Raw genomic sequence first — 13,610 nt, 5'->3', positions numbered from 1 at the left:
CTGCAGCCAATTTGGCTCTCAGGGTTTGTAAACATGAAGTTACGATTTAAACTATTCCATGAATGTTATTGGTATATCTGATAAGAGACCCTTATCACCGTTCTGTGAGTTACAGTACCAACCAAAAGTTTGGACACACCTACTCAATCCAGGGTTTTTCTTTATTTTTACTATTTTCTTAATTGTAGAATAATGGTGAAGACATCACAACTATGAAATAACACATATGGAATCATGTAGTAACCAAAAACGTGTTAAACAAATCAAAATATATTTTATATTTTGAGATAGTAGCCACCCATTCAAAGTAGCCACCCATTGCCTTGATGACAGCTTTGCACACTCTTGGCATTCTCTCAACAAGCTTCATGGGGTAGTCACCAGGAATGCATTTTATTTAACAGGTATTCCTTGTTAAAAGTTCATTTGTGGAATTTCTTTCCTTCTTATTGCATTTTAGACATTCAGTTATGTTGTGCCAAGGTCGCGAGTGGGGGGGGGGGGGGGGTATACAGAAGACAGCCCTACTTGGTAAAAGACCAAGTCCATATTATGGCAAGAACAGCTCAAATAAGCAAAGAGAAACGAAAGTCCATCATTACTTTAAGACATGAAGGTCAGTCAATAAGAGAAAATGTCAAGAACTTTGAAAGTTTCTTCAAGTGCAGTCGCAAAAACCATCAAGTGCTGTGATGAAACTGGCTATAATGAGGACCGCCACAGGGAAGGAAGACCCAGAGTTACTAATGCAGCAGAGGATACGTTCATTAGAGTTACCATCCTCAGAAGTTGCAGCCCAAATAAATGCTTCACAGAGTTCAAGTAACAGACACATCTCAACATCCACTATTCAGAGGAGATTGCATGAATTTGGCCTTCATGGTCAAATTAGGACACTAAAGAGGCGTTTCTACTGATTCTGAAAAACACCAAAAGAAAGATGCCCAGGGTCCCTGCTCATCTGCATGAACATACCTTAGGCATGCTGCAAGGAGGCATGAGGACTGCAGATGCGGCCAGGGCAATAAATTGCAATGTCCGTTCAGTGAGACGCCTAAGACAGCGCTACAGACATCTGATCATCCTCTCGGTGGCAGACCACGTGTAACAACACCTGCACAGGATCGGTACATCCGAACATCACACCTGCGGGACATGTACAGGATGGCAACAACTGCCCGAGTTACACCAGGAACGCACAATCCCTCCATCGGTGCTCAGACTATCTGCAATAGGCTGAGAGAGGCTGGACTGAGGGCTTGTAGTCCTGTTGTAAGGCAGGTCCTCACCAGACATCACCGACAACAACGTCGCCTATGGGCTCAAACCCACTGTCGCTAGACCAGACAGGACTGGCAAAAAGTGCTTTTCACTGACGAGTTTCAGTTTTGTCTCACCAGGGGTCATGGTCGGATTCGCGTTTATTGTAGAATAAATTAGCGTTACACCGAGGCCTGTACTCTGGAGCGGGATCGATTTGGAGGTGGACGGTCCCTCATGGTCTGGGGCGGTGTGTCACAGCATCATCAGACTGAGCTTGTTGTCATTGCATGCAATCTCAACGCTGTGCGTTACAGGGAAGACATCCTCGTCCCTCATGTGGTACCCTTCCTGCAGGCTCATCCTGACATGACCCTCCATCATGACAATGCCACCAGCCATACTGCTCGTTCTGTGCGTGATTTCCTGCAAGACAGAAATGTCAGTGTTCTGCCATGGCCAGCAAAGAGCCCGGATCTCAATCCCATTGAGCACGTCTGAGACCTGTTGAATCGGAGGGTGAGGGCTAGGGCCATTCCCCCCAGTAATGTCCGGGAACTTGCAGGTGCCTTGGTGGAAGAGTGGGGTAACATCTCACAGCAAGAACTGGGAAATCTGGTGCAGTCCATAAGGAGGAGATGCACTACAGTTCTTAATGCACTGATTGTTACTTTTGATTTTGCCCCCCTCCCCCTTTGTTCAGGGACACATTATTCAATTTCTGTTAGTCACATGTCTGTGGAACTTGTTCAGTTTATGTCTCAGTTGTTGAATCTTGTTATGTTCATACCAATATTTGCACATGTTAAGTTTGCTGAAAGTAAACGCAGTTGACAGTGAGAGGACATTTCTTTTTTTGATGAGTTTACTAAAGGACACACATAAGAAGAAAAGACTTGCTTGGGCCAAGAAACACAAGGAATGGACATTAGACCGGTGGAAATCTGTCCTTTGGTCTGATGAGTCCAAACTTGAGATTTTTGGTTCCAACCGCATGTGTAGTTCCCACCGTGAAGAATGGAGGAGGTGTGATGATGTGGGTGTGCTTTGCTGATGACACTGTCGTGATTTATTTAGAATTCAAGGCACACTTAACCAGCATGGCTACCACAGCATTCTGCAGCGATACGCCATCCCATCTGGTTTGCGATCAGTGGGACTATCATTTATTTTTCAACAGGACATTGACCCAACACACCTCCAGGCTGTGTAAGGGCTATTTGACCAAGAAGGAGAGTGATGGAGTGCTGCATCAGATGAGCTGGCCTCCATAATCACCCGACCGCAACCCAATTGAGATGGTTTGAGATGAGTTGGACTGCAGATTGAAGGAAAAGCAGCCAACAAGTGCTGATCATATGTGGGAACTCTTCAAGACTGTTGGATAAGCATTCCAGATGAAGCTGGTTGAGAGAATGCCAAGAGTGTGCAAAGCTGTCATCAAGGCAAAGGGTGGCTACTTTGAATAATCTAAAATATCAATTATATTTTTATTTGTTTAACACTTGTTTGGTTACTACATGATTCCATATGTGTTATTTCATAGTTTTGATGTCTTCACTATTATTCTACAATGTAGAACATAGTTAAAATAAAGAAAAACCCTTGAATGAGTTTGTGTGTCCAAACTTTTGACTGGTACTTTATGTCTCAATGGAAGGTCTTTGGGAAACATTGTGTCTTTATCTACACAAATCATGTGGTTTGTAAAATAAGTATCTACTCAGCGGGATTACATGATGTGAACATCTCAGTGACATGCTTTCCATCCGCTGCCTGTCCTGTCGTGTTGTGTAGATGCGTCTGTTGGGCGAGTGTCGTGGTAGTATAGACACGGTGAAGAGAGTGGGCTACGAGCTGAAGGGGGAGGAGGACAAGGCCTCAGGACTCGCTGACCCCATTGGTGGTGATTCACAAACAACAGGTAATGTTTGGCTTTCAGATGTTGATACTGTACTGTATACAGTGCCTTCAAAGTTTTCACACCCCTTGACTTTTTCCTCATTTTATTGTGTTACAGCCTGCATTTAAAATGTATTAAATGTACCCTATAATGTCGAAGTGGAATTATGTTTTTCAATATTTTTACAAATAAATGTTTGTATTTGTATTCATTAAGGACCCCAGCAACAATAAGGCAGTTATATACAATGTTAAATATTACATGACATTACATTTCATAACACTTTTCACAACACACCAGGTGTGCTTCCCCAGGCCTCTACTCTACTACCACATACAGTGGCTCCAAAATTACTGGCCCGCCTGACTGGCAATGCACAAACAATACTTAAAAAAATATAAACAATATAATTATAGAGAAACTCAAAATACCAACATGTGAGAAATACTGTACTTTATTAATGTTTCAATGGAACCCACCACAATCATACAATTATTTAATACAAAATACATTTCACCAAAATCAAGGTTTCATAATTATTGGTACTCCTGATGTAGTACTTAGTGCAACCACCTCTGGCAAGGATAACAGCATGGAGTCTTTTCCTGTAATGTTTGACAAGGTTAAGGAACACATTTGGAGGGATTTTGAACCTTTTCTCTATGTAGATCCTTTCAAGATCCTTCACATTCTTGGGTTTGCGCTTATCAACTGCCCTTTTCAACTCAGCCTGCAGGTTTTCGATTGGATTGAGGTCCGGCGACTGAGATGGCCATGGCAGAACATTGATTTTGTTGTCACAGAACCATTTCTGTGTGGATCTTGAGGTCTGTTTTGGGTCATTGTCTTGTTGGAAAGTCCACATACGGCCAAGTCCCAGCCTTCCGGCAGAGGCACCCAGATTGTCAGCCAAAATTGCCTGATACTTGGTGGAATTCATTATGCCCTCAATCTTAACCAGTGCCCCTGGACCTCTGGAATTAAAACAGCCCCAAAATATCACTGACCCACCACCATATTTCACCCTGGGTATGAGGTGCCTCTCCTTGTATGCTTCTCTGTTTCATTGCCAAACATGCCGATGCTGTATCTGACCAAATTTCAATTTTGGTCTCATCTGACCAGAGCACCTTCTTCCAATCATAATTTAAATGACGTTAATGACGTGTCTTGTGGTCATTAAGGGCGTTCTTCTGGCAACCCTTCCAAAGAGCCTGTGGTTGTGAAGGTGGCATCTGATGGTGCTTTTTTTAAACCTGGTGACCCCAAGACGCCACCAAGGCCTGCAATTCTTTCACAGTGATTCTTGGGGATTTTATTGCTTCTCTCACGATCCTCCTCCCTATCCTGGGGGGCAAAATGCATTTGCGTCCTCTACCCGTGAGGTTTTCAACTGTTCCATATCTTTTTAATGTTTTAATAATTGCCCTGACAGGGCTCAGTGGTATATTCAATCGTTTGTGGATCTTCTTGTAGCCATTACCAGATTTATGAAGGTCTACGACCATCTGTCTCTTTTGAACTGCCAGTTCTTTTCTTTTCTTCATGGTGTTGGATGACAAGGGATATTGCATGTGTGTTACCTCATTTTTATACCCTAGTGAAAAAGGAAGTGATGTAATGGCTCAATATAGTTCCTTAACACTTAGATAAACTTAAATAAGTGGAATGTAATTCCTGGTTTAATTTTGGTAGATGTTATTTATTTACAATAATATTTAAGGGTGCCATTAATTGTGAAACCTTGATTTGGAGGACATTGATTTTTAATTAAATCAATAAATGATTTTGGTGGGTTCCATTGAAACATTAATAAAGTACAGTATTTTTCACATGTTGGTATTTTGAGTTTGTCTATATAATTATATTGTTTATATATTTTTAAGTATTGTTTGTGCTTTGCCAGTCTTGTGGGGTATGCATGGGTGTCCAAGCTGTGTGCTGGTAGTTTAAACAGACACCTCAGTGCATTCATCATGTCAACACTTCTTATAAAAACAAGTAGTGATGAAGTCAATCTCTCCTCCATTTACATGCATATTGTTAATGTTAGCTCTCTGTGTACACATTTTAAGGGCCAATCGTGCTGCCCTGTTCTGAGCAATTGTAATTTTCTGAGGTCCCTCTTTGTGGCACCTGACCACACAACTGAACAGTAGTCCAGGTGCTACAAAACTAGGGCATGTAGGACCTGCCTTGTTGATAGTGTTTTTAAGAAGGCTGAGCAGTGCTTTATTATGGACGGACTTCTCCCCATATTAGCTACTGTTGTATCAACATGTTTTGACCATCACAGTTTACAAATCAGGGTTACTCCAAGCAGTTTAGTCACCTCAACTTGCTCAATTTCCACATGATTTATGACAAGATTTAGTTGAGGTTTAGGGTTTAGTGAATTATTTGTCCCAAATTGATATATTTGAAATATTTAGGACCAACTTATTCCTTGCCACCCATTCTGAAACTAACTGCATCTCTTCGTTAAGTGTTGAAGTGATTTCACTTGCTGTAGTAGCTGACGTTGTGTAGTGTAGTGTTGAGTCATGTGCATACATAGACACACTGGCTTTACTCAAATGTCATTAGCATGTCATTAGTAAATATTGAAAAAGTAAGGGGCCTAGACAGCTGCCCTGGGGAATTCATGATTCTACCTGGATTATGTTGGAGAGGCTTCCATTAAAGAACACCCTCTATGTTCTGTTAGACAGGTAACTCTTTATCTACAATATAGCAAGGGGTGTACAGCCATAACGCATACATTTTTCCACCAGTAGACTTTGATCGATAATTTCAAAAGCCACACTGAAGTCTAACAAAATAGCTCCCACAATATTTTTATCGTCAATTTCTCTCAGCCAATCATCAGTCATTTGTGTAAGTGCCGTGCTTGTTGTCCTTCTCTATAAGCATGCTGAAAGTCTCTTGTAAATTTGTTTACAGTAAAATAGCATTGTATCTGGTCAAACACCATTTTTTCCAAAAGTTTACTAAGGACTGGAAACAGGCTGATTGGTCAGCTATTTAAGCCAGTAAATTATTGGGTAGAAGAGGGCACACACTTTCTAGTAGGCTTAGTTTGAAGATGTGGCAATATTGTCTGCTATTATCCTCAGGAATTTTCCATCCAAGTTGTTAGACCCGGGTGGCTTATCATTGTTGATAGACAACAATATTTTCTTTCACCTCTTCCGCACTCACTTTACGGATTTAAAAATTACAATGCTTGTCTTTCATAATTTGATCAGTTTACTTTGATGTGTAGTGTCAGCATTTGTTGCTGGCATGGCATGCCTAAGTTTGTTAATCTTGGCAATGAAAAAGGTATATCCTGCCATTCCTTAAATATTCAAAGCTGAAATGTCTTGAGTCAAAGTATTCAACCCCTTTGTTAAGGCACGCCTAAATAAGTTCAGAAGTACAAATTTGCTTAACAAGTTACAAAATAAGTTGCATGGACTCACTCTGTGTGCAATAATAGTGTTTAACATGCTTTTTGAATGACTACCTCGTCTGTGTACCCCACACATAATTATCTGTAAGGTTCCTTATTTGAGCAGTGAGTTTCAAACACAGATTAAACCACAAAGACCAGGGTGGTTTTACAATGCCTCACAATGAAGGGCACTTATTGGTAGATGGGTAAAAAAAAGTGATTAATTACACTTTGGATGGTGTATCAATATACCCAGTCACTACAAAGATACATTTGTCCTTCTGAACTCAGTTGCTGGAGAGGAAGGAAACCACTCAGTGATTTCACCAGACCAATGGTGATTTTAATGGCTGTGATAAGAGAAAACTGAGGATGGATCAACAACATTGTAGTTACTCCACAATACTAACCTAATTAACAGGGTGAAAAGAAGTAAACCTGTACAGAATAAAAAATATTCCAAAACATGCATCTGATTTGCAACAAGGCACTAAAGTAATACTGCAAAAAATGTGGTAAAGCAATTCACTTTTTGTCCTAAATACAAAGTGTTATGTTTGGGGCAAATCCAATACAACACATCACTGGGTACCACTCTCCATTATTTCAAGCATAGTGGTGGCTGTATCATGTTATGGGTATATGGGTATGCTTGTAATTGTTAAGGACTAGGGAGTTTTTCAGGATAAAAAATAAACGGAATTTCGCTAAGCACAGGCAAAATCCTATAGGAAAACCTGCTCCTCTGCTTTCCATCAACCACTGGGAGATGAATTGACCTTTCAGCAGGACAATAGCCTAAAATACAAGGCCAAATATACACTGGTGTTGCTTACCAAGAATGCCGTTAATGTTCCTGAGTAGCCAAGTTACTGAATTTTGAAAATAATAATGGGCAAATGCACAATCCAGGTGTGTTAAGCTCTTAGAGACTTACCCAGAAAGAAGATAATCATTAATTTTCAGTAAATGTGCAAACATTTCTAAAAACATGTTTTTACTTTGTGATTATGGGGTGTTGTGTGTAGATGGGTGAGATTCTTTAAAAGAAAAATAAATTTTGAATTCATGCTTTAACACAACAAAATGTGAAATAAGTCCAGGAGTATCAATACTTTGTGAAGGCACTGTAAATCAGGCTTAACATAGTCAGTAATGGAGAGGTCTTTAGAGGTAAAGTAGCAATGGTACGTTGATGCCCAGAACTTGTAGTCAACGATGACACAGCATTGTGTGGTGGTTGTGTGTTTGCTGCCTTGTCTTTGCCTTATGCGCCAGTAGGCTCAATGAGAGAAGTAGGTAAAGAAGTACAAAGTCAGACGTTTTAAGGCAGATTCTTCCTTTGGGGCAGAAGAATACACATTTATTTGGGCTGTACTGGGCTGTAAGTTCTATCGAACCTCAAATGCTTGAATATATAACTAGCCATAGACATAAATAATAGATAAACTACACATATATCCCGTTACCAAATTAATAATTTCATACCCTTTCTTTCCTTCCTCCTATACTGTACTGTACTGTAGGATAGTTACTGCAGTCTCAGGCCCTGAGCAAAGAGATAGATAGACATAGATATAATAAATAACTATGTATATATCCCATTACCAAATAAATAATAAAATACTCCTTCCTTCCCGCTTGCGGTGTAGGTGGGATGGAACACTGGGAGTTGCTGCCCCACCCCAGGCCCTCAGTAAAGAGATGGATAAATATAGTATAGCTATATTGTATAACGTTGTTTATATATTAAAATACCCCTTTCTTCCACCCCTGTGGTGTAGGTGTGATAGAACGTTGGGAGTTGCTGCAGGCCCAGGCCCTCAGTAAAGAGATGCGTCTGAAGCAGAACCTTCAGCAGTGGCAGCAGTTCAACTCTGACCTCAATGCCGTGTGGGTGTGGCTGGAGCAGGCTGCGGCGGAGCTAGAGCAGCAGCGGAGCCTGGACCTCAGCACCGACATCCAGACCATGGAGATGCGCATCAAGAAACTCAAGGTGATCTTTGGCTTTTTGCTCTCTGAGTCCAGAAATGGGTGTTTAGCATCCTCACTAAGATTAGAAAGTTTGCAAGGTTTTCAAGGCTTTCCCAAAGTTCCCAGTTGGAGGATGGTTCCCAGTTGGAGGATTCCCTCCTTGCTTATTCCCTCTTAGTTATTGGGAATCCTCCAAATGGGATTTCTTAAAAACCTGGGCTCTTAGGGAAAGTTTCTGAAATTTTGCAACCCTAATTCTCATAAGTTACTTTTTTTTTAAAGACTCTATGCTGATATTATACACCATCTCCAATCATCTCTTTCCATAATGTCTTTCTACAGGAGCTGCAGAAGGCTGTTGACAAGCGTAAGGCCATTGTGCTGTCCATTAACCTGTGCAGTGCAGATTTTGTCCAGTCTGTCACAGTGGAATGCCAGGACCTGCAGGCCAGGTTGAAAGAGATGAACAACCGCTGGGACAGACTTGGCACCTCTCTGGGGGAGTGGAGGGCAGCACTACAGAATGCCCTCATGCAGTGTCACGTAGGTGTCCAGCTGTCTATCCACCTAGCTTGGTCCCAGGTCTGTGCTGTCTTGCTAACTCAAATGGCCGTTGAGGAGTTTGCAAGATAGCACAAACAGATCTAGGACCAGGCTACAGTTTTTTTGGTTTGTTTTGCTTTTATGGGGTAGATCAGCTTTTATATTGCATGTAGATAGTGGCTTCTATCAATGTAATTGTCTGCATCATTTGTAGTCCCCCATATACAGTATTTTTGGGGAAATATATATAATATGTATATATTTTCCTTCTTTATTATTTTCACTTAACCCATCCCTCCCTTATTTGGAGTAAACTAATGGATAACAATACTTAGGCTTCTACTTCCAGGTTATATATACTATATACATTTTACGGACACAGTATATTTTACGTTCGTCTTTTAAAATGTATTTGTGTTTATTTTTCATGTTCCACCCTTCAGCTCCCCTTAACCCCTCCCATCTATCTCTGAATACCATAAAAAATATATATTTCTCGTAGCCATGTATTTTTCAACTGTGCTGTGATGTTTCACAAAAGTCCCCAACCTTTCTATTCTCATAGTTTCTACAGATTGTAAATTAAAGATACAAGTGTTTTGCTAAGAGTATTATATTATGGATCGATTAACTATGACTTTTCAAATCAGCAGTGCTATTTGCAGAGTTGAGCGCCAGGTAAATGTTGTTATTCTTCAGCCATCCCTGAACCCCCAACCAAAAACAAGCTACATATGGGCAGTACCGAAACAAGTGATCTAATGATTCTGTCTCTTGTTGTTGAGTATCTGGAGTGGTTAAAACATGCTAAAAGCAGTCCTCTGAGTACATAAAAAAAAATGTCTGATATACCTCAAGTGCTTGAGTTTCCCTGATTTAAAGGCTTTAATTGCATCAAGAAATTCCTCCTCTGTAAATTGGCTTTCTGTACAGCTGTTAATTTAAAATTACCCATATAAAAAAAATCCTAGTAGGATAGTAGGTAGTAGTAAACCTAGTAGGTTTATCATTAGTTAGACATGTGAAATATGTTACTTTTGGTAGAAGCCATGACTTTTGATAGAAGGTGGCGTGGAGTGCTGAATACTCCATCGTCTTTGCATTTGTATTCACATCTCGTCTCCTGTAGGACTTCCATGAGATGAGTCACGGCCTGCTACTGTGGCTGGAGAACATTGACCGCAGGAGGAACGAGATCGTTCCCATTGACCCCATCCGGGACAGCGACACCCTCCACGATCACCACAAAACACTCATGGTCGGTAGAGAAGCCTTATGTTGATGTGTAATCCTGAAACTCAGAACCAAATCTTGTTTGTGACGAGAGGCTAGTTAAACTCTGTTTTTTAGGGATCCGTTTGATGCAGAATCTCTAATATTGATTCCTTTATGATTAGTTGTTTGGAATGCAAGGTCATTTATAGATCAGAGATTCTGCGCAGTCTGACTGCAATGTAGTCCATGTTAAACATGCAAAAACCATATTCTGTGAATCACTGACTCCTTGCACTATGATAGTGAGCCTGAGCCACCATTTTATCTCCACTCCTCTCCTTCTACAGCAAATCCGTGGTGAGTTGCTTGACTCCCAGAGGAAAGTGTCGTCCCTGCAGGACATGTCCCTGCAGCTGCTGGTCAACAGCGAGGGCTGCGACTGCCTGGAGGCCAAAGAGAAGGTGCACGTCATCGGGAACCGCCTCAAACTGCTCTTCAAGGAGGTGACCAGAGACCTCAGAGAGCTGGAGAGGATTCTGAACATCACTAGTAGCCAACAGGTCAGAACAGCAGCGCTTGTACTGCACAATTAAATAGAGCAATTGAATGCACCTCCATGCAGTACACAAATTACACAATAATAAATAGTACAGGAGAAAAATTTGGAGCCTTTCTTTACTGTATCTAACACAATTTCTCATGCTCGGTCCCTTCCTCCCTGTGTGTGTGTGTGTGTGTGTGTGTGTGTCTCTCTCTCTGCCTTTCTGTCTCTCCGTCCCCTTACTCTCTCTCTCTTCCTTCGGTCCTGTCTCTCTCTCCTCTCAGGATCTGTCTTCATGGTCATCGGCTGATGAGCTGGACACCACCTCTGGTTCCATCAGCCCGGTGTCGGGCAGGAGCACGCCAAGTCGCCGTCGATCGGTAACGTATAGTATTCCCCCTTGCGCAACATGGTGCTCTACCAGAAGGAAAGTGTTTGGAACTCCCCGAAATGCCCAGACAGTGCATCACTTGTGCCCCCGAATGCAACGCTCAGTTTTCTCCAGTTTAAGCCCATGCAGAGTCACTCCCTCCCACCATCCCAGCACCTCACCTTCTCACCTCTGATCTGTACACCGACTGATATACTTTTCCCACCACACTCTGATCCTGTTTCCACACCTTTACACCTTGCATGTCTTCTTTTCCCCGAGCCAAACCCACCAGAGTTTTGGAGACATGGCTATTCCCTCTCTTTTTTTCATTCTTTTTTCTTTCCCCCTTTTTTCTTTTCCCCTTCTCTTCTTGATCGACTTGACTTCAATTTCTACCCAAATTTGAACATTTGAAGTCAACATGTCTTTACGTCCCAAATTCTGCCCCCTAAACTTCTACTTCTACCGGACTGACTCTTTCTTGTTTTGTTCTTCCATTATTTAGTGTTCTGTAGTTGTAGGTCCCTGTAGTGTAGTGGTCAAGGAATACTGGCTCTTTGATACTGCTGAAAACCCAAAGTAGAACATTTAATCCTGCTTGGTTTTTATCAATCCAATTCTCCAATTTCTTTTTGTTTTTCTCTGAAGTAATGACCAGTTTTTTTAAAGTCAATCCTGATGATTGATCTCAATGATTTTAAGATACAGTACATGTATATCTTGTCTCCCACATAACAAGTCATTCATCCTATAATATAGGACATAGTACAAGTCTTGCTTCAGCAGCGTATGAATTCACATTGTTCAAAATAACAGCATGGCCATTCAGCTGTAGCGGTTCAAAGTAGCTGTGTACTTTGAAAAAAAGCCAGTTTCCTTGTTTTCCATTGAATTATCTCTCTTGTTGTCACCTTCCTTCACACATCTGATTTTGTTGCTGCCTTTCTAATCTTTCATTTTGGGTAGTTCCTTTTCATCGGTAGCTTTGTTCTTGATTTGCCTGGACTGAAACATACTTTCTTTCTTTTACCCCCCCCCTGTTCATTGCAAACAGCAACGGGGCAAATGTAGTCTGTCCCAGCAGACCTCTGGACCCTCTGTGAGCAGTCCACACAGACCACACAGGTACCTTTCTCCTGGTTTCTAGAACACCCAGAAGATAATGGAACTCGTGGAACATGTTACACCTGTTCTGAAACCGCAGTCCGTTGTGCTGCACTGCACACATACAGTACAGGGCAACGCTACAGTGCAACGACAACAAAAATTAACGATACAGGGATAGAAAACCCTGAGTGCTGTTTTTATTTTATTTTACTTACTACCAAAGGTTCATTAAAGGTTAATGATTAAATGAATTCCATCATCTTCTACCATTCTAGATACTATGTAGAGGCTAGGGGTTTACAGTAGGTGGTGGTTATATCCCACAAATCCTTTACACTACAGTTCCGCAAAATATAATGAGACTTGCAAGCCTCTTCGCCGCCAATGTCCTCGGCTGCTTGATTAACTGCGCTACCAAGAATGCACCCTGAGTGCTTAACATACTGTAAACTGTTTCTCTAATACAGGGCCCTTAACGCTCCTTTTCTACTGCTGATGGGCACACACAGTTTTTCTTTTGAATTGCCAAGCCAGCAAGTGTCTGCAATGAACAATGTGATGGCAGCAAGTCTATCTCTCTATTCCTTTCTCTTTCTTTCTCTTGTGTGTGACATCTCTTCTATTTCACATAACTAATCCACCATCTCCCCCTCGTTCCCCTCAATCTGCCATCTGTGGGTCTCGCCTCTCAGGTCTCCATTTGTGAAGTGTTAGGAGGAGGGGGGGGGGGGGGCATTTTGGTCACAGTCTAGAGTCTAGACGGTCAAACCTGAGGGTAAAGCAGACATCAGTGTTATCTACACACATATTGTTAGTAATCATTTTAGAGTAAGCTGATTTTAGAGTAAGCTAAAATAGACCTCAGAGCTATGTAAAACAGATCAACATCAGGTATCACATTGCCGCAAAGTCACTGTACTGTAACTCTTCTCGGCTGTTGTTTTGTTACTTTTACATCCCTTGTGCATTTTCCAAACAGGTTATTTAACGTATTTAGTAGCGATTTAGTGTTCCGGTCAGAGCTGGGATCAATTCAGGAAATTCAAGAAGTCCTCATTGCTTTTCAGTTTTCAGTTTACTTCCTGCGTTGACTGATTATGGTTCCTCTCAGTTTGACAGCAGCCAATGTTTTTCACAGTCAGATGAGGCTGTATTACGATGCTTCTGCTGCTGACTAATGCTATAAAAAAAAGAGCAGAGCTACAGCTACCCCCTTTAAAACAGACTGCTCTATGCTGCTATGCTCCTGTTTTGGCAT

At 41.5% G+C, this 13,610-nt stretch overlaps 1 protein-coding gene across 12 annotated transcripts in view; it reads left to right on the top strand.

Annotated features, from left to right (window-relative positions):
- syne1b (spectrin repeat containing, nuclear envelope 1b) overlaps positions 1-13,610 on the top strand; it is a 150,420-nt gene that overhangs the window by 135,043 nt on the left and 1,767 nt on the right. For 9 of the 12 annotated variants that reach the window (XM_031828581.1, XM_031828591.1, XM_031828582.1 and 6 more), the window contains 7 exons: positions 3,058-3,184; positions 8,384-8,595; positions 8,916-9,116; positions 10,246-10,374; positions 10,679-10,891; positions 11,157-11,252; positions 12,300-12,370. In XM_031828581.1, coding sequence (XP_031684441.1) covers positions 3,058-3,184; positions 8,384-8,595; positions 8,916-9,116; positions 10,246-10,374; positions 10,679-10,891; positions 11,157-11,252; positions 12,300-12,370 — 1,049 coding nt within the window. The remainder of the gene's footprint in view (positions 1-3,057; positions 3,185-8,383; positions 8,596-8,915; positions 9,117-10,245; positions 10,375-10,678; positions 10,892-11,156; positions 11,253-12,299; positions 12,371-13,610) is intronic. The other 3 variants (XM_031828587.1, XM_031828586.1, XM_031828590.1) reach the window with 1 other exon arrangement.

This window comes from Oncorhynchus kisutch, linkage group LG7 (genome assembly GCF_002021735.2).
Source record: "Oncorhynchus kisutch isolate 150728-3 linkage group LG7, Okis_V2, whole genome shotgun sequence".
Classification (NCBI taxonomy): Eukaryota; Metazoa; Chordata; class Actinopteri; order Salmoniformes; family Salmonidae; genus Oncorhynchus; species Oncorhynchus kisutch.
This window is presented reverse-complemented; position numbering and strand designations above follow the sequence as displayed.